The 20,583-nt window shown below is 41.8% G+C and overlaps 2 protein-coding genes across 9 annotated transcripts; both read left to right on the top strand.

The window, feature by feature from the left end:
* Positions 1-309: 309 nt before the first annotated feature.
* LOC113161111 (protein FAM53C-like) lies at positions 310-5,499 on the top strand. Of its 3 annotated transcripts, none has more exons than XM_026358632.1 (5): positions 310-349; positions 2,258-2,500; positions 2,583-2,643; positions 2,722-3,554; positions 4,260-5,499. In XM_026358632.1, the coding sequence occupies exons 2-5, from the start codon at positions 2,417-2,419 to the stop codon at positions 4,530-4,532; spliced, it is 1,251 nt and encodes a 416-aa protein (XP_026214417.1). In that variant the 5' UTR covers positions 310-349; positions 2,258-2,416; the 3' UTR covers positions 4,533-5,499. The 3 variants fall into 3 exon arrangements, with proteins under 3 accessions (XP_026214417.1, XP_026214420.1, XP_026214418.1); XM_026358635.1 differs by lacking the exon at positions 310-349 and adding an exon at positions 368-540; XM_026358633.1 differs by lacking the exon at positions 310-349 and having other exon boundaries at positions 565-2,500.
* Positions 5,500-6,938: 1,439 nt separating this feature from the next.
* Positions 6,939-18,556, top strand: ctbp1 (C-terminal binding protein 1). Of its 6 annotated transcripts, XM_026357695.1 has the most exons (11): positions 7,199-7,387; positions 8,094-8,147; positions 8,416-8,559; positions 11,476-11,630; positions 11,889-12,033; positions 12,139-12,345; positions 13,009-13,223; positions 13,884-14,014; positions 14,096-14,223; positions 14,509-14,626; positions 14,716-18,556. In XM_026357695.1, the coding sequence occupies exons 3-11, from the start codon at positions 8,499-8,501 to the stop codon at positions 14,897-14,899; spliced, it is 1,344 nt and encodes a 447-aa protein (XP_026213480.1). In that variant the 5' UTR covers positions 7,199-7,387; positions 8,094-8,147; positions 8,416-8,498; the 3' UTR covers positions 14,900-18,556. The 6 variants fall into 6 exon arrangements, with proteins under 6 accessions (XP_026213478.1, XP_026213480.1, XP_026213482.1 ...); XM_026357693.1 differs by lacking the exons at positions 7,199-7,387; positions 8,094-8,147 and adding an exon at positions 6,939-7,056; XM_026357697.1 differs by lacking the exon at positions 8,094-8,147.
* Positions 18,557-20,583: the final 2,027 nt, after the last annotated feature.

Genomic DNA, 20,583 nt, shown 5'->3' with positions numbered 1-20,583 from the left:
TACATATTGTTGAATAAAATATAGATTGACTACTTTTGATTTTCTGCTGCCATTTTATTTATTTAGAAGGGTTTAACTGTAGGGCTGTTAACGGGACCGAGACGTACAATATACTTGAAAAATACGTTGCAAAAACACGATTCTGTTCCAAAGATAAAAATAAAGTACATTTTGGAAAGGTAGACGTTATGTGGGTACTATAGGGCTTTATACCTTTGCGAGTTTGGAGGCAGTGTATTGAATATACCTCTGTATTGGTATCGTCCAGAGGCTATAAATACTCCGCTAAACGGCTCTCTGTACGGTGCACTGTGTGCAGCTTCGGTTGCTAAGGAACCAGCAAATGCAGGTAATACACCAGGGCAGCTGTAGCATGCTAGCATGCGAAGAGACGGCGTAACTAAGCTAACGCTATAACTATTTTAGAAATACGCTATTTCCCCCAGCTTTTTAAATTGTATTACCGCCTCTTATCAGATTATAGAATCGTGACTACAGCCGGGTACAATGACAAGCTAATACTGGTGGTAAACAGCGAGTGTAAGCAAACTATTGCTGGTAACGCTAGTTATGGCACTTATTATCCTATCACCTAGCTAACAGAACCGGCTAATCACCTGGTGCTCCAGAGGCTGCATCGTGCCGCTGAGCTAGCTTACTACATACTGTACTTTGCTGAGCAGCTAAAGTTGCTATCCGATTTAGCCAGTAAATTTAGCCTCATGTTAATAGGTCCTACATTGCCAATGGCAGTCAGTTGTCCTTTAGCTAACGTTGGTAAAAATATAACTAATTGGCTAAATAACGTTGTGTACTTGGACAACGTTAAGGGTTAGGTGCGCAACACCGGCTGGAACTTACTTGTCGGTTTTCACATTCTCAAGTCAAAACCTTAATTAACAGTATGTTGTGCTGGATATATAAATGTCCCAATTTGGAGAGTAACGTTAGCATTAATGTTAATGTAACTTCAGCATTAAAGTTTGTAGGCCTTTTTTCAGAAGCGATAAAAGTTTTGAGTCAGTCGATGGTTACTAGAACTGCTCTTGACTAGTTGTGATCTAATGGTGCAGAGCTCCTGTTACAAGTGACTGCTACCACAGGATGAGGATGAGGTTTAGCCTGTGCCCATGTGCTGGTGAAGTAGCTTGTCTTCTGGCATGTGGAACTTGGCTAACAATGTAGCACCATATTTGCCCCAAGGAGGAAGGCCCTGGAGGCCACATCTGACTGCCAATAGCAAGTTTGGACGCATAGTCTTTTCACTGAGCACTCAGATTCTACTTAGACACATGATTTGATGTTGATACACTTTATACACTCATATCTGGTTTGGTGTCAGCATTATAGGGACTTTACATTTTAGGTGCTCCTCACTTTTACAGAGCAGGTCAGTGACTGTTGCTTTTTTATACAGGCAATAGAGCTTATAGACTGTCTTTCAGTTTTAATTCAAGATGTACATGTTTGTGCTGTGCAAAAACGTTGCTGGGTTTAAAACCTTAGAATACTTAAACCAAGTAGAAAAATAATTAAATATCAGAGCAGTGCATGTTAATGAAATGGACATGCACACTGCCTTGTGGTCCTCTGCTCTCTGGGTATGTCACACCATTCTGGCTTTGCCTTGGTAATATAAAACCATGAGACCTGGTCACTGTTCTTTTGTCCTTCTTTCAAAGATACTAAGGCATGCTTCCAACCCCTATCCCTATTCATTTTTCACACACTTCCCCCATCCTTTCCCTTTTCGTTTCTCCCTCCCCCTTCTATTCTCTTCACAACTCTTGCTATTTCAGTTTGTTAGACCCAACTTGCTTTGATTGTCATGGCATTGTTCCCAAGTTTTTAAACTTGGGTACTAATCAAAATTTTCAATGGAGATGCACTAATTCATTTTTGTGAAACCAGTAAGAAATGGTCTTGTTCACTGTGGATAATGGAATGTGAAGTTTTTTTGTTTTTTTTTAACTGAACTTCTTCCTCTGCCTTTCATCTTTAAATGGAGGCATGTAGTACTGAGCCTGGGTCTAATATTTACATGGTCAGTACCTAATGTGCAATGCGCTCATTATATGCAGCATGATGCCAGCAAAATGCTGTCACAGTTAAAGCACATTAGATGAAAGTCCGCATATCTAGCTGTTGTTAGGTATTGTATTGGATTCTGTAGAATTTTCTTTCTCTGCAATATGTATAATCACGTTCAGTTAGCCATTGACTGTTTTAAATGGACCTTTCTCATCTTTCCTCCTAGGTGGATAAAGACAATGGTGGCATAGTGAGCAAGTTGGTCAGCCTGGCTGGTTAAGGTGTGGAGGGGACACCACAAACCACGCCAAGATTTTGACAAATAAAATTTCCATTTCCCTCAGTAAATATCATCAATGTCTATCCTTGGATCATAGCTACAATTATGGTGACTCTTATCACAGAGCAACTGCGAAAACAAAGTTTGGAAGAGCCTTATCACAAGGCTTTCTCATTCAATGTAAATGTGGTGAGTTGGATACTGAACTACAACAGATTATATTTTTTTTCCTTGATCCACATGAATTGAACTTAACTTGTTTCTGTTTCAGTCATTGCCTGCAGTGGGTTCCAGTCCTACTGTCTCATGGAGTGCTTGTAGATCAAGACAAGGCAAGTTTGTTGAATTATATACAGCATTCAGAATCATCAGTGGTGAAATTTGTCTGATCTGTCTATTGGCATTTTCAGAAACCAGCTCAGCTACAACCCAGTCATCTAAAGCCAATGTTCAGGATGAATCCTGTGAACTTGACACTCTGTGGTCCCATTCCCACTCTGGGGAACCTCTCCAGAGGCCAGAGGTTTCCTTCACAGATAAGGCTTTTCAAAGCTCACCTCCGCCACCACCTCCAAAACGCCACTGCCGGTCTCTTTCTGTTCCAGAGGACCTGTCACAGTGCCGCTCGACCTGGCATCCTAGTGCATCCAAGGTTTGGATCCCAGTCAAACGTGGCTGCCAAAGTGCAAGAATATCTACTTCAGGTTCTGGAGCTAGCTCTTTGCCACTTTGTGGTCCTAGTTCATCCTTCACCTCTTCATCTCTACACTCATCTTCTAGCCCTACCTTCTTTAGCTTGGCACTTTCCTCTGATTCCCCACTACCATGGAGCTTCCCATGGGACCCCTGTGACAGACTGAAAGGAGCGTGCTCTGCCTCCTTTGCTACTCCATCCTCCTGCTGTTCTTCACCAGCTCCCCTGATTTCTCACTCAATGCTACAGCGTCGCTTCTCCCTCTCACCTGTGCATATTCAGGATGCCTCTTTTGTACTCCTGCCCCCCCAACCCTCTCCTGCATGTGCTCTAACATATGGCTGTCCTGCCATGGAGCACCCAGCCTTGTCTCAATCTCCCACTTCAGCCTGCAGTACGCCATCTTCCTCTAGGCGCGACCTGCACCCAGCACTGCCACGATGCCACTCACAGCCCTGTGACATGCGCAAACCTCGTTTGAAGAGACGCCATGATCCAGATGTTCTGCCCTGCTCCAGACCAGGCTTGGACTTCAGCAAGATGACACAGGTGAGCTAGAAACTCCAATAGGCTGCCAAGGTAATTTTGTCCTTTATATTGGTTCATGTATTCCCATAATGTATACATGGAATCAGTAAGTAAGAGACCTAGGTTCACTGGGTGCCCATGCTTTCTGACCTCTGGATCTTTGCCGACTCTGGTAGCACACCATCCCCCATAAGTCTAGCTAAGTATTGGCCCCCCACTCTAATTACTGAAGGATGATGGTGTTAGGATGATTATTATTTAAACAGACATTTGCCTATTATGAAAACAAGTACCATCCAGTTCGACACTGCATAATGAAACTTTGGTCAGAGGTGCTGTAATATTGCTACGGCAACCGCACCCTCCCCTGTTACACTTAAGTGTAAGGAGCAAGAAAGTTTGATGGCACTTCTTGTACGTTTGCATAAAAAAAGTCAGGTAGCATGTGCTTTATACATTTAACAGGATTAAATGATCACTGCACCACCTGTATGTTTTGTTCATGAACCCTAGGATTAGTGGATTGATTCCCCAGTTCCTCCTGCCCATGTCTTGAGCTGTCTTATGACAAACCCTTGGTGCCTGTTCAAAAAGAATTTCCCCAGAGAGGGTTAATTAAGTAGCAATTTTTATTAATATAATTGGCTTCTTTTAATGAAGTCTGGGGTGTTTTGCTACATGTTAAATATCACATGATACTTACGATACTTCTTTCTCCTGTTGTAGATTGGTAATCATGAGAGCCTAGTGTGTGGCACAGGTGGCTGCGTAGTTCCAGTGTCGCCCCCAGCAGAGCAGCGCTCAGCCTTCTCCCCTGCAGACTTTCTTGGACGAGTTAGCATTGGGCCACTTAGCGAAAGTGAAGAAGAAGAAGAGGAGGAGGATGATGATGATGATGATGATGATAAAAGAAAAAGGACTGTAATGGATGAAGGACAAAAGATTGTTTTTGAAAGGGATTGCACAGATCTTGACTTGAACCTTATAGAAGAAAACTGAACAGTCTATGGTACTTATAGTGTGATTACTGCATTTATAACCATGTTAAGCACACTTGTAAGCTTTGTGGCTCTTGCAGAACATGCTCTGTCCTTGGGAACATGCTGCCCTCCTAAGGCATATGTGCAGAGTTTATAATCACGAACCAAGCAATTAGGAGCTAATATCAAATTACAATGTTATGATTGTAACATTTGAGCTAGTCCACTATTCAATAATTCTCAGAAATGTCATGGTGCCTGCCTGTTCAACACTGCATAGGGAAATGTGCATGAGTGCATATTTGGCAAATATTTCATATTGATACAAATCTTAATTAGCCTTAATAATTTGTCTGCATCTTGATATCCTTGCATATCTTCATCAGAGAACATTATATACTGCAGTAAGCAGTAGAGCTGGGACATATCCTCCACAATATATAGTGATATTTTTCCCCATGTTAAGAATTACATATTACAATATTGATATTGTTGCTTGCTGAAATTTTTGCATACATCTGGTACTGTGGGCGTCTCGAATGTTCCTACAAACACAGCAAGCATGGTGTAAGACCAGTCTTAAACACTGGAAGAGTTTGAGGGAGAACTGATTCAAGGAAAAATGTCATTTGGAAATGGTTTGGCAACAGGTCAGATGTGAGTCAAACATCTGTGATTTGCAGGTTGTGTAGGAAAACAAACTAGCAATTTGTTTCACCACCAATATGAGGTAATACGGTAGATACAGACCCAACAACAGTAAGCAAACTAATTCAGAGGGAATTATTTTGTACTTCTTGTACTCCCTACTACAACTAAACAAACTGACAGAGGCAGTGGCACTGAGCCAAACACATGTCATTCCTTGACGAGGAAGAAATGATGACTTCAGGCGAAAGTTGTGTTTTTGTTTTTGTTTTTTTTTACTACCCTAGATACTGCTGTAAAGCAAATATTTTATCCATATTCAATTTTTTTTTTTTTTTTTTTTTAGCCTACTCAGTTGATTTAGGTTAGTACATGTTTGCACGGCCCTCAATTGTTTGCTGTGGTCAAAAAGATATTGTTGAATGGTATGGTTTTTATATTATCTCAAGAAATATTGTATCAATATATCCCCAGCAAGAAGATTCCTCTTAACATTTCCTCACTAGTGATTTGAATACTTGACTTTTGAATCATTTCTTAATGCCCCAGCAGATGCTGCTGTAGTCTAATTGGAACTTGAATGTATGTGAGCTGGTGAAGGTGAATATGATGTTTCCATGTGTAGGTTAAAAAAAACAAAACGTATATATATCTAGCACAAACAGTATAAGGATATTCTATATTTAATGCCTTCCTATAGGTTGAAGAAGACACATTCCAGGATTTCACTGCAGTTCCTTAAAACCCTCACAGCCTAAAAGAAATCTACTTTTACTGATCCTCTGTTTGTGAACTGACTCATCAAAGTTAACTGTAGCTGAAGAAGAGCTGATCTTTTCTTGTCTCTTTTTCTATAGGTGTACAGTTGCATATATTTTTCTTCTTCCCTCAGTTGCTTGAACATTAAGACACTTTGTGTGCAGTCATACTGATGACTGCAAACTGACCCTGCCTTAAGGTTAAAATACAGAGTTGTCATCTTTTCACAGCGAGGCGTTGCAATGTCAGTTTGTTGTGACTGTGACGATTTTAAACAGGTGGCACATGCACTAAAGAAGTCAATTGAGAAAACGGAATAAATGCTGCAGCTAGACACCATAGGGCACAATGTACTATACTGTACTGTAGGATGAATAATAGAGTGAGCACATGCCTCAAGCTGGTTCTGTGTGTATGCGACAAGGGTGGCAGCGATGCTGATGACTTGGTGTCCTTTCAGAGATGATTTGTAATGTGTTTTCAGATGGAAATATTACTGTTGCACAATTTATGTACAAATAAAATTTAATAGAATATTTTTTTCCCAAAAAGTTTTTTTGTCTTCATTGAAAAGAAAACCTTGAATTTCATTTTCAGTCAAATCAGGAGCCATTTGATTATTAGGAAAGTCTGACACCTAGTGGATGTATAAGTGGATGTATAAATACAAAATAGTTTAGTTTATTGTCACTTTAATTAGAAGTTATTCATGCACAGACTGCTATACTTTCAGTTTGAGGAAAAAATAAGTAATCGTTATCAAACAGTATTAAAACTTTCCGTAACAGTATCAATAACTTATTATATTATATTTTGAAAGGAGTCATTTGTTTATTATTTGGAAATCAACAAACGACAGATACATTTTTTTTTTTTTTTAAAGTTTGTACTAATTGTACAAGCAGTCTTTTTTACGGTGAGGACTCCTGCATGTCTTCATAACAGGATAGTAAGATAGCCATTCCGCCGTGGATGGTGAGGGCGCTCCTTCCAGTCCACCGACGCTGTTTCGCAGACGGTCTGACCCCCACCAACGAGCCACTTCCTCTTTTGTCTAATTTCATGGCGATCGGGAGAGAGGGAACACCACCGACGCACGCACACTGTCTCAGCACTCTTGAAAGAGTTTATTCGGGGTAATTAATTGACAATTTTTGCAAGATTTGGTCAATGGGTTTCAAAGTAGTGTTGCTGGAATTCATTCATGTGGGGGTGGGGGTTCACCTTTCCCTGAGGAATTGATTTTTTCAGCTTCTGGGTCAGATATTTTACATTGTAGCGCCACTCGCCGATAACAAATCGGACGACACGGGCTCCCCCTCCGCCTGCTGCTCTCCACACACTCAGCGGCACATTAGTTAACGGCGCTGGCTGGCTAGCTAGCGTTAGCAATGTTCCGTGTGTAGCTGTGCAGAAGGTTGATTTTGACACACTCCACAAGCCAGTGGCAACTAAATAACACCGAAGGTTGCGTGTGATCGATAGTTAAAAACAGGTTGTTTTCCAGTTAAATGTTAGGTGTTTAAAGTTGTTAAGATGTTAGTTAGTGTTTGGGTTAGCTAGCCAACATCGGCTAGCTAGTTAGCTAGCCAGCTAGCTGTGGTGCTATGTGTTTAGTTAGCGTTAGCTCGGATTGCTACTTAAGAACGAACAGACTGAATGTAATATATATGCTACTTAAACTGAGCTGAAATAGGTAGTATTTGGACCGAACATATATAATATATCAATCATTCATTGCAAGTGTCCCGGCTATTCTCGAAAGGGTTAGCACCACAGGCTAGTAAGTTAACGGTAACTTGTCTGCTAACGACTGGCTCACTAACCATTACACTCATCTTTAACTAGCTAGCAACTTTCTCATTAAAAGTAATCACTTATACGCTGACAAAGTTGGAAAGTATGATAAGCAACTCTAACAGGTTAACTAGAGAAAGCACAACATGTCAAAGTAAGGTGGTTGAGCAATAGTTTGAGGCAGTTTTGAACAAGTTATGAGGAATAAGAAGTTATATCAAAAGATATACACTCTGGGGATTCATATAGCACAACATTTTTCTCCTGTGTGCTTGTAGCTTTGAGTTGTCCTCTTCACAGGGCACCTGCTGAGGAACCAACTGTGTTGCTTGATATTGTCATCTCTATAGCCAGTGCACCTTTTCTTTGTTTACAGTGTAAACTACGTTGTCAACCTGACTGGTACAAGGACATTATTCTCCAGGCGAGTGTAGGTCTATAGTTTTAACTGTAGAAAACCCCCCACTATAATGATATTCAGTCAAAACTTTTCTAGTTAATTTTCTTTATATTTGTGCTTTAATAGTCATGTTTTCATGTCTGGTTCTGCTCCATAAATAAATGTGGCCAATGCCCAATTTAGATTTTTTTTCAAAAGTTCAATATTCTTCAAAACAAGAAATCATTCAGGTAGTTACTGAATATAAACAAGTCCATGTGTTATTTCCTTACTAACTGTTTCAAACCTTTCTGTGCAGCTGAATCTACGTGGATATTGCTGAAGGAGCTCAGCAGCACTTGGTACTGTTCTTCTCTGTCCCAGGTTCAGACTGTTTGGTCTATGGCTCTGATGGACAAACACAAACAGGTTAAGCGGCAGAGACTGGACCGCATTTGTGAGGGTAAGCGTTCACAAATATACATTCATACACAAAGTAAAAGTAGCAAATGTAGCGTATTATATTTATGACCAGGTTGGTCCATGTGTTAATGTAATAAACATTTGCTAAATTATTAATTAATATAAAAAATATACAAATTAATTAAAGCCACACAATTAATACTTGCAACCTGCAACGTTTTTCAAAAATTCCGATGCTGAATGAATTATTGTGCTTTCAACAACCTGTTCTTTAACAGTTGCTGATTAAGATATTATGTTGGTGTTCAAGGAATGTTTTTTTTTTTTAAGTGAACTTATTTGTTTTGTTTCAGTGTATTGACATGCTATTGGGCAACATTTGTCTGGTGTTCTCTACTTGAGGTAGTAATGTGGCCTGACTGGCTAAAATGTGGGCTGTATTCTTGACTTTGTTGGAGATTGCCGTTTGTTAACTTTTTGTTAAATTGGTATGCAAGGAATTTGCAAATGGAAACTTTGCAGCGCGTTCCATTTTAAAGATAACTAGCAAACTGTTGGTGTTGCTACATTTACATTTCCAGTCATGGATGATAAAGTTCAAATTTCTAGAAGAGTTAGATGTTTTTAGCTGGAGGAGAGTAAAAAGGTAGATGATGGAGATCAGTGAGAATGGTGTGCTAAAATGGAGGGAACAGTCGGGGAGTGTCTCTGGAGACGGGTGAGAGGGAGAGGACAAGGTGAAGGGTCGTGGCCGCAGCTCCAGGGAAACAAGCCAGCTGTCTCTTTAAAAAACGACAACAGCCCAAACCGCCCTGGTCTCAGTCCTGGCTATGCTAATGAGGTTAGTGCTGGTTGGCTGGCTCTCAATGAAACCGCCCATGATTGGAGGCTGGGCGTGGGTGAGAGGCTGGGCGTGGATGACAGCTGGGATCCAGCCAGCCAAGAGCAAGCTGACAGAGAGGGAGGGAGAAAAAAGAGCTATAGAGGGAGAGCAAGGCGAGAGAGAGAGAGAGAGGAAGACAGGCTGACAGACTTCATAATGCAAGGTTAGGCCTGGTACTCATGTGTTTTTCTATTCTGGCTTTTATTTTTTAAATTTGTGAACTACGTTGTGGGGGTTTATCTGGGGTTTGGGTGTGGTGCCGCTTTGTGTGTGTAGATTCCCTTTTATGTTCATTTCATGTTGGTGTTGTCGCAGCCGTTAAGAAGGAACTGAGTGTGTGTATGTGTGTGTCTAGCTGCGTCTGGGTGGAGTACTGCTGCTGCATTATCATCGTTCACTGCCCCTCCCCCCTCACCTCTTATTCCTCCAACTGCGGCCAGAGGGAGAGAGAAGAGGAGGAGGGAATGAGAGGAAAGAAAGGGAGAGGGAGGGAGAATGAATGAATCACTGAATGAATTGTATTGTGTGTGCAGCCATGCTTGTGCTTCGTAGCGTAGGCCTTGGGTATGCTAGTGTCCTTTACTCAAATTACTCTGTGTGGTAGGTCTACTTGTATATTTCCAAAACTAAATTTTCAGAGGGGTTCTTTGTGATGAACCCCTTTAGGTTTTCCTACATCGTAAGAGCCTCTGTGGTTTCTGCATGTTGCAGTAGGCCTGTTAGCTTGTGCCATCTGCCATGAATGTGATTCACACTGCTTAATGAAGTGTAGTACAGTTGTACATTTTATAAGGGTACCAGACTGTGTATGTATGTTAGTTTTTTGTGTGTGTGCATGTGCATTCATGCAGACATCAGAGGAAGTGTTCACGGATATTTGTTTTTTCACCATTTGGCTCCTAGCTCCCTTCCCCTTCCCTCCACTGCAGTCTCACCATTACCTCCTGCCCTCTGTCCAAGTAAATGTTCCAGCTAGACACACGCCCTCCCCAGGACATGGACACACACCTGTCACATGCAGCAGGGACACGATAGTGTGTACTGGTGTATGTGTGGAATTATTCAGCAACTTGCAGCATAGCCAGTAGCTGTTGAAAGACAGATGGGATGTAAAAAACCACATAAGTATATCCATTAGTGTTAGTTTTCCAAGGACATGGAAAGACATGGTATCTATGGCATTGATTCATATTTGACATGCGGCATTTCCTTTGTTCCAGAGTGGTAAATGACCGTGGTGCATGTGGACCGAGTGTGCACATTAACTAGAAAAGGTGTGCATGTGTTATGAGGAAGGGGGAGAACCAGAAAAATAGGAGAGAGGCACTCTTCCAGACAGGAGAATTTAGGTCATGACTCAGAACCATCTTGAACCCCCACCACCTCCTCTCTGAGACCCCACGGTTTTCTCCACCCTTCCCCCAGTCGACCACACTCCACCCCTCCTCTTTCCAGTCCCAGCCCCCTCATCTCTGCATGTGCTCTCTGCTCATACAGTAGCCAGATCAAGTTCCCAGGATTAACACTGTATCAAAAGTCCTCTGCTAAGGAGATGGATCAATAAAGCTGTGACAGTGTACATTGGTTCAACGCATTCCTAAACAGAACTGGAGTACGTAACTAATTTGACGAGGATATTACACATTACTTTTGGAACTATAAATAATCACAAATGGGAACACACACATTCTGGTGGTTGTAGGCGCACAGAAAAAAAAACTTATAAAAGTCTGAGTTATTACTGTATAAGCAGTGTGGCGGTGAGTCTTTTTGGACTGCCATGTGTACAGGGGGATTTTGTGTGAGGATATGATGACTTGCATCACGTCTGGTACTCGAGACATGGGAAATGCAGACTGTTGAGTCACTAACCTCCAGGGACCTCTTTAAACTTACTTTTCCTGAAATACAAGCTGTTAGTAGTAGCTGTGTACAACAAATGTCATCAGCAAGCTCTGAGAGTATGAATGAGAAGACAGTGTAACATTTTTTTTGTATTTGATTTGATTTGTTTACTTTTATTTTTAAGTATTTTCTTTATTTACGGTTTGTATGCAATGACTGTTTTCTCAGGTATCCGACCCCCCATTCTGAACGGGCCAATGCACCCGCGGCCTTTGGTGGCCCTGCTGGACGGGCGTGACTGCACTGTGGAAATGCCTATCCTAAAAGATGTGGCCACAGTGGCCTTCTGTGATGCCCAGTCTACACAAGAGATTCATGAGAAGGTGAGGGGAACTATACATACAAATGTATTCACTTTAATCACAATTCATGAGGAAAAACCACTTTGATTCAAGTCTAGTTTTGTTATATGGATGTAATTAACATCAGCACCAAAGAAATGTTGCCTCGTTTCTGTCCAGAACCATAATGTGTGGCTTTATTGTCCTTTATCATTTTTGAATTTTCATTATATTTAAATGGTTCGTAAAGTTTAATACAATGAATATTTCGTGTATTTATAATGTATTTGTTTTCTGTAGGTGCTAAATGAGGCAGTGGCCGCCTTGCTGTATCATACCATCACTCTGTCCAGAGATGACTTGGAAAAGTTTAAAGGTCTACGTGTAATAGTCAGGATTGGCTCAGGCTTTGACAATGTTGATGTCAAAGCAGCTGCTGAGCTAGGTGAGCAAACCCAGAGCATACAAAACATTTTTCGTGGAAGGTGCTGATGGAGAAGATGTACATTGATGCTCATCTGTTTCTTCTCTTTTGCACCCATCCGTGCAGGTATTGCTGTTTGTAATGTGCCAGCCGCCTCGGTGGAGGAGACAGCGGACACTTCACTATGTCTGATCCTTAACTTGTACAGACGAGTCACCTGGATGCACCAAGCCCTCAGGGAGGGAACCCGAGCTTCTAGTGTGGAGCAGATTAGGGAGGTGGCTGGTGGTGCTGCTCGTATCCGTGGCGAGACACTGGGCATTATTGGCCTGGGTGAGTGAAAAGTGTGGACAAGGGTGGTTAGATTCTTTTTTAAGCCTAGAATATGCTTCTAGCTGAGGACCACACAAACCCTACTCTCAACAGCATTGTTCCTCTCTGACACAGCAGCTGCTGTGGACCACTCTACAGTAGCAGTCAAGAGGTTGTTGTAGAAGAAAATAGGCCAAGCTAAACAAGACAGTTGTGTGTTAAAGCTTTGTGATACCTAAACATTGTGTTTTTGGTTTTAAATAATATCTTTATCATCTTACTAGTGGTGCATTTTTGAAGAAGTCTGAGAGAAAATTGATTGGGTTTGGGATGGTCCTGACCAAAAAAGCACAAGGTGTAGTTTCAAAACACAAGATACCATGCCTATGCTTCAGCTTCCGTGATTTAATTAGGGAGGTTTACAGCCATGGATGGGGTTTTACACCAGTTTCCGCTGTAAACATGTGAACGCAGTGCCTTTAATCTGATACTGTGCTTGTCTTAGTTATAACTGAACATAATACATTATGTGCTGAAGTGCTATAGGGGATCTGTTCAAGATCACAGTTAATGGTTACATAAGTAGTATGCTGTAGGACCTGGTATATGTCATTTCTCTTTTGTTTCACACAAAGGGTTCCACAGTGTTTTTGAATAAGCAGACTGTTTGTCTTTGTCTTGCAGGGCGTGTTGGCCAAGCTGTGGCTCTGCGGGCCAAGGCCTTTGGTTTTGGCGTGATCTTCTATGACCCCTACTTGCCTGATGGTGTGGAGCGTTCACTTGGCCTGCAGCGTATGGCAACCCTTCAAGACCTGCTTATACACTCAGACTGTGTATCACTGCACTGCAGCCTCAATGAGCACAACCATCACCTTATTAATGACTTCACTATCAAACAGGTGTGTAGGAGTCACTTTCAATATTCAAAACAGAAAATGTTACTCATGTTTACCACAGCCCAGAAATCGAAACTTAAATTATAAGATCCATGTTAGCTTGGTTGAAATAATTTACATAACCAACCTTTATGTTATTAGATTACATTGAATAAACATCAGTAACTATTGTCAGAATTCTCTGAGTGGAGTTTGATCTAATTAAAAAAAAAATTAATTAGTTTTAATAGTTTTGAATCTTGGCTAATTTTAAAGTTTATTCATCATTCACAATATATCATTTATATTATGGAAGAAAAATAATAACAAAGAAGAACAATATTTTCAATGTTGCTGAAAAGCACTCACATTGATCAGTTATTGTCATCTGCTTTTGCTCTCATTCTGACTCATTATTTTATGCTGTCTGTGAGGGGAAATTTTTTCTCGCTTGGTTGATTAGCTGCTTTTACTGTAGAATTTCTTGGGGCAAAATACCATGTTGTCATTTAGCCACCAACCAACTAAGTGTTTTATCACCCTGGTCTTGTTCCAATATAAGCACATTGTTTATGTTTAATAAGTTAATGGATGAAAAAAATTGATCTCAAACAATTATTACGGTTCCATTTTCTTCATTTGCCTGCTCCCCATAGTTTAATGGAACCTTTGTTAATTCTACAGATGCGGCAGGGAGCCTTCCTGGTGAACACGTCAAGAGGGGGTCTGGTGGATGAGAAAGCACTGGCTCAGGCTCTGAAAGAGGGCCGAATACGAGGGGCTGCCCTGGACGTCCATGAGACAGAACCATTCAGGTACTTGTGTACACCAACAGATGCACAGGATAACATGGGCTCCCCACTCTTCTCTTTAACAACATTTCCCATTTGTAACAGTTTTTCAACAGGCCCTCTAAAGGATGCCCCCAACTTGATCTGTACCCCCCACACATCCTGGTACAGTGAGCAGGCTTCTGTGGAGGCACGTGAGGAGGCAGCCAGGGAGGTTCGCCGTGCCATCACTGGTGAGACATGCAGACTTTTTTTTTTTTTTTTTTTACCAAAGAGGATAAATACTATGTAGCCAGCACAAGTCGAGAACTGAGTGCTTTAATGAAGTGGGCTTGAAAGATTGGCAAATGACCCCATACCTAGCCACTGACATTAAATATGAAATCCTCTACAACAGCCCCATAGATCATACAAAATAGAGTTAGAACATCAACAAGCTGTATGTTTTCAAAAGATGCTGTCAATAGCACTAGTTTAGTGTCCAATTAAGTAGTAATGGACTGTTTTCCTGGTTCTAGGGCGTATCCCTGACAGTCTGAAGAACTGTGTGAATAAGGAGTACCTGATGGCCGCGTCTCAGTGGCCCAGCATGGAGGCAGCCACTGTTCACCCAGAACTTAATGGAGGTGGTTACAGGTGAGTGTAGAGGCTGCCAAACATGAGATTAGACGTCAGGGTGGGATTAAGAATCAACTTCATTTGCGTGTTTGTTTTTCCTGTTTCAGATTTCCTACTGGTATAATCGGTGTTGCAGCGGGGGCTCTCCCAGGAGCACCACCAGGGGTTGAAAGCCTGGTTTCAGGAACCCTGGCACACGGCATCGCCCCCGTTTCCCACCCTCCTCATGCCCACTCCCCTGGGCAGCCTACTAAGGCTGAAGCCGACAGAGACATCCCCTCCGACCAATAGCCCCCCTCCTGCTGAAGCCAGCACATTCCGTCACCTCTGGAAACTCACCCCCACCTCCCAGCATCAGACACAACCCAACCCTCCAGTACATCGGCAGCACCGGTTTGACCTGACGTGGATCTACACAGTCTTGTTTCTCAGATCACATAACCAGCCCAGGAGTGACCTATCTACAGCTATCCCATCTTACCCACTCCTTCCAGAACACACACACATCTTTCCATCCTAGTCCTCATCTCACCCCCCACACTTCACCCCCCCTACAACGTCAGCAATAACTGTTCTCAAGGATTCAATGATTGGATTGGTTTATTTCCTTAGTTGGCTGTTGTTTTAATGGAAAGTTGATCTGTTGTGGTTCTAGGTGTTAATGTTTGCTTGTTTGTAAAAAAAAAAAATAGCATTTTGACATGAGGCTTTACAGTCTGCTGCCTCTTGCAGTCCTTCTCTGACTCTGACCAGTAGAGGCACAGAGTCAGAACGTTTGGAGCCCCTTTGTACATTAATGGCTCATGTTACTGCTCTATTCTTCTTCTTTTCTTTTTTTTCTCCTCTCCCTCTCCACTTTTCTTGTGATAGGAGAAAGTGTGTACTAAGTAAAACCAGAGAGAATCACAAACAGTACATCCTCCCCATCAGGCATCTAGCTACCCCTCACCTCAGTTTTGCCCATAGCTCTCCCTGGCACTTTTTGTCAACTTACTCAGCAGAGTGATACCCAGCGATCCTTTGTCACCTTTTTACTGCTAGTTTAAGGACATCCTTGCCTTTTCACATGCTTTGTCCCTTTCTCGATTTAATTTGTCATGAGATAATAGCTAAGAGTGTAAGAGAGCCCCCAGGCATTGGTTTCCATCTCATGCTATTGGTCAGCATACTGTGTGTGTGTGTGTGTGTGTGTGTGTGTGTGTGTGTGTGTGTGTGTATGGTCTTAACAAATAGTGCCCATACAAAACCATATGCAGCAGTTTTAATTTCTAGAGAAACAGCAGCATGCCAGGCCCTCGCCAGTAGAGGGCATTGTCTGACCTTTCCCAGCTAGAGCACTGCATGCATCATTTAGAGGTTAGCTTTGTTGATAAAGGACATGATCACACACTGCCGACATTCAGATCACATAATAGGTGACCAGGGATCGACTAACCGCCTTATGGTTTGATAAGATGCACACGCACACCACCACCACCACCCTGTACCCACCCTTCCCACTTCTGCTACTGTCATTCTTCACCCTTCATACCTGCTCATGATCCAATATGCATCCACCAGGTCCTTTAAGCGTGAGGGGACAGTAGAGGGTTGATTCCCTGCAGGAGCAAGGGGACAGAGTTGCATGCTGGCTTTGTTAAAGACAGTGGTGTGTGTGCGCGTGTGTTCGTGTGTGTGTGTGTGTGTGCGCGTGTGTTTGTGTGTCTGCGTGTCTGCGTGTGTGTTTATATGTTCCTCACCCTTGTTATGATAACAAGCTGTTGTCTTTCCAAAGGAATAGTCCCTAGGAGTAACTCTTTAACGCTGTTGCCCTGGTGTCAAGGGAGCACCTTTCTAGTACCTCAGTAACAGATATTGAATGTACCGTGCATACCCTTTTATTTTTTGTACAGATTTTCTAGATATTACTTTACTATTCTTTACCAGAAGGGTTGTTAAATTGTAGCAGTAATGATACAATACATAAATGGCCCCATGAATTAAATTGACAAAATCTTTGGAAGTTCACTATAGGTCACTAAATACTCAGGCTTCAAAACCAATGTGTATCTCTTTTCCTCATTGTGGAAACTTTCAGACTGTGGTTCATGTGTTTTGAGCTCCACCTTACTGACAAATGAAAAATAAGGAAAAAGCAAAAGGCGTCATGGTCTGCTGGTTTTGTTTTACTAGAACAGTAGTAAAAGATGCTGTTTTGTTGTCTTTTTACCACCTGTCATTGTCGAGCTGCTTTATCTATACTGCATGTGAGGTCATTTTAGGGGGAATACTATTGGCTTTAAAAAAAAAAAAAACTGTCAATTTGCCGTTTTCCTCTGCTCCCTGGCCTTTTCAGAGTTTTCTGCCCAACTTGCCATTTTTGTTGTGGTCAGTTTCCAGTGATGTACAGTTTTCCCCTCAGAGTCTATGAGAGACATGGAGCATGTCTGTGTCCTGAGATGCTAGGCTCCCCTGTCATGTGATGAGTATATATTTTTAAAAATAATCCCCATAGATCAGATTATGAGCATAATAGTAATCTTAAATTTTGCTGTTGATGATAATTATATATATTTCTTTCAGTTCAGCAGTGCACTGTTACGAAAACCTTTCAGTTTTATTGTAGGATTTCATTTTTTTTATGGATATGCTGTCTGTGTTCTACATGTTGTACTGAAACATTTCAGAGAAATCAAGAGATCCCTCTCTCCTGGTAATTTCTTTTTGAATTTGTCTTATCCCGACCGTCTTTTCCAGCCGATATCCTCTGGCCTTACCTATTCTCTCCCTGTAAAAGTAGCTGTTATAGAAAGTCGCCATGGAACCACTCACTGCCTTAATACAGTTGACCACAGCAGGTGAAGTCAGGAGACAAACCCACTTAAAATAAACGGGCCACCGTCGTGGCCGCTCCGCAAAAAGCTCCTCACACCCCGACAGGCCTAAATCTGCAGCACCTTGCATTTCTCTTTCAGTGACGAACCACATTTGGTCTTCTGTCGACAGTTTTTAGCTTATTCTACTAACACTTAAATCCAGTGTGAATTCTTACTGTGCATTAATTATGATATTTCTTTTTGTTGTGTTTTCTAGTTTTTAATAGTTCGAGTCAGCCCAGCAGTGTGTATGTGTGGAGGCTGACGGATAAGCACAGTGTGTCTGTTCACAAAGCCACAGCTGATATTTCACTCTTGGGTGTGAGAATGCCTCCCTCCCCCAAACCTCCCACCCAGGACCACCATTCTGAGGCTCTTAAAGCGTCTTTTACATTGCTGCCAGAGACCCAGTGGGGCTGGGAGGGGGAGGACTTAGCGGACACTAGTGTGGTCTGTCAAAAAAAAAACAAAAAAACAAAAAAACACAAAAAAAACAAACAAAAAAAACAACACAGCAGAAAATGACGGTGAGAATCGGTCACTTTTTCTCTCTCAGGGTTCAAATGCACACATATCCTCCAGCAGTCGCCCTCTGTCTTGTGTCTCGTCCCAAATTTTTCTCCCCTCAGAATGTAGAACAGCCTCGTTTTTAGAAACCCTGCTCCGCCTCGTACCCCCCCCCCCCCCCCCCCCTTTCTATTTTTTTTTTTTTTTTTTGTTTTCTTTTGTGCACAGGTCTGACTTTTATTTCTGTTTTGCTTTCTTTTGGCAATGACATCTAACCATCTAACAAGGAATGAATGAATGAATGTTTGAAAGTGACTGTGTGTAATGTTAAAATTGGGAAATGTATTTTTACAACATGTAAACATGTTTTTCTTTTCCACTCGCTCCCATTGTGAATTGATTTTTTTTTTTTCTCACCAGACTGCAAAAACAAACAAAAAACAAAGGAAAAAAAAACTCCTGTAACTAGGCTCTTAAGCTTTATTTTTGTTTTTGTTTACTTTTTTATTAGAAACAATCATGTTTGTGATGGTAACTTCCGATGGTAAACTCCACACCATATTTTAATAAAATCTTAAAAATTAAACACTTGTTCCATCATTTTTAACTCTCCACCACTTTAACACGAGTTGTGTTCTCCTACCCAGAATGCTTTTGTTGTTGAGCCTTGAGTTCAGACTTTGGTCACTGAAAACATTTCTGTTTGGTTGTTTGCGGTCAGCGAGTTGGTGACAGTTGAAGCCAGTTGCCTGTGTGTCCAACTTGTTGCACTCATCGACTTGACGACATAGAGCTGTATTTATTTTTCCCATAAACAAAATAGCTTTCCACCAGTTTGTCAGCTCTTTTCTGTCGCGCTGAGTGGTTGTGCCGCGCCAGAACAGGCGCAGCTTTACAAGTGGGCAGACGAGGCTGGCTGCGTGGGAAAGAGGGTTGTAGACCCGCAGGGCAGAGGAGGGTGGGGGATTATCGGCCCCAAAATTGCTACCACATGCACATAACCAGGACGCTGGATTTAAAATGAAGGCAAAAGACTGAAAACTAAGTTACACTCACTTGAGGTACCTTGTAGCAGCCTGCCGGCTACAGGCTGACACCCTCAGGTGGCAGTGTGTCCATCAGGGACAGTTAGGGATGGATTGTTAGACTCAGTAATAATGTCAGTATCCATCTTTAATTATTTTCAGCCCTGTAACTGCTACGATTGCGTTTTGCTGTGCAAACATATTGGACTAACTTGAAGTCCTCTAGCAATTTAGCAGCACATTTATGTAACATTTCTGGATTTACAATGAACAGCTTTCAAAAAAGTAGCAACGTTGATGCAACAGAAACAAAAATATCTTTTTAAGACTATGCATTTTTGTTTCCTGTCACAATCTGCGGCCTATATTACTCAAAATGCAATGTGACCGCTAGCAATTCAGAGATGTCAGTGTGTTAATGGTCATCCCCTTTTCAATATGGGTCACGTTTAGGGAGTGCTTATGTATATATCAATGGTATAAAACGGTTCTTTCTAGATGTAAAAGGCCTCAGTAAAGGGGGGCCTTTTCACTTCGGATGATATCTGGTTCCATACATTACAGAAGTTGAGACTGGTGGAGCTGCTCCTCCAGAACTCCTCTAGAGGGCACTATCTGGAAAAGCTATGCTGCAACAGTCAGATGGATACCTTAATATACTGTAGACAGAGTTTAATACTATTCATGTACATGTATTCCCCAAACTAGAACCATAGGAAACTAGAATTATGCCTCCCGCCACCATTCACGTTTCAGTGTGCATGTCTGTTCAGACTCATTCTAATCAGTTCATCAGTGAGCCCAGGTGGGTGTTTGTCCCTGATGTAATGAAATTTCCTCCGGGCAATCCTGAGATATTACACTGACCCCAATGAGGTCTGGGACAGAGTGAACTCATCCTAGAGTCCAGTGACGTTTGGGCCAAATAATATATATCTAGATCATGGTAATAAGAATGGGACAGATAGACAACTGCACCAGTGACATAACATGTTAATGCTACTGTTCCATTGAGCCATTCAAAGAGAGATGGAGAGTGGGCTACAGATGTCTGGTAATCGTACTTCCTTTTAACTTCACACCCCCAGCTTTTTTTCATCATCAGCCCCAACAAACACTGACTCAGCTGTTGTCACTTGAGGCTATTTATCAGACTTGTTGCAGCGGACTCTAGAGCCAAAAAGACACAGTTTCCTCACATATTCAGCAGTTCTCCTGTTGAGCACCCTTTAATAATTTGGTGGAAAGAAAATGTAGCTATTGATATGATTTTTATATTGATATGATTTTCATATTGATATGATTTTCATACCATCCATTCTAATTTATGGATATGTGCAACTGTGGGCCAGTACACATAGTGGTATGTGTTGTGCTGCTCACTGTCTGTCTAAGTAATGGGCAGACATATTACATAACACCATATGTATACGTGTGTTGAGTTGAAGGAGGCCCAGGATTCAAGCAATATTTCAACAGACCTGATTTACTCTCCCTGCACCATACCCCCATTCTGGGCAGCCAGAGTGTGTATTTGTTTGTGTAGTTTTAAAGGAGGGTGAGTAGGAGTCTGGCTTGAAAACACAGA

Source organism: Anabas testudineus, chromosome 10, assembly GCF_900324465.2.
Source record: "Anabas testudineus chromosome 10, fAnaTes1.2, whole genome shotgun sequence".
In the NCBI taxonomy this organism is placed as follows: domain Eukaryota; kingdom Metazoa; phylum Chordata; class Actinopteri; order Anabantiformes; family Anabantidae; genus Anabas; species Anabas testudineus.
The sequence above is the reverse complement of the archived record's forward strand: the minus strand, read 5'-3'. Positions and strand labels throughout refer to the sequence as shown.

Coding starts and splice junctions, on each gene's coding strand:
- ctbp1 (XM_026357692.1), top strand. CDS start 9,202: ATGGAGGGAACAGTCGGGGAGTGTCTCTGGAGACGGGTGAGAGGGAGA. Junction 13,224..13,883: donor ATGACTTCACTATCAAACAG/GTGTGTAGGAGT, acceptor TTAATTCTACAG/ATGCGGCAGGGAGCCTTCCT. Junction 14,015..14,095: donor CATGAGACAGAACCATTCAG/GTACTTGTGTAC, acceptor CATTTGTAACAG/TTTTTCAACAGGCCCTCTAA.
- LOC113161111 (XM_026358632.1), top strand. CDS start 2,417: ATGGTGACTCTTATCACAGAGCAACTGCGAAAACAAAGTTTGGAAGAG. Junction 2,501..2,582: donor TCTCATTCAATGTAAATGTG/GTGAGTTGGATA, acceptor TTTCTGTTTCAG/TCATTGCCTGCAGTGGGTTC. Junction 3,555..4,259: donor ACTTCAGCAAGATGACACAG/GTGAGCTAGAAA, acceptor CTCCTGTTGTAG/ATTGGTAATCATGAGAGCCT.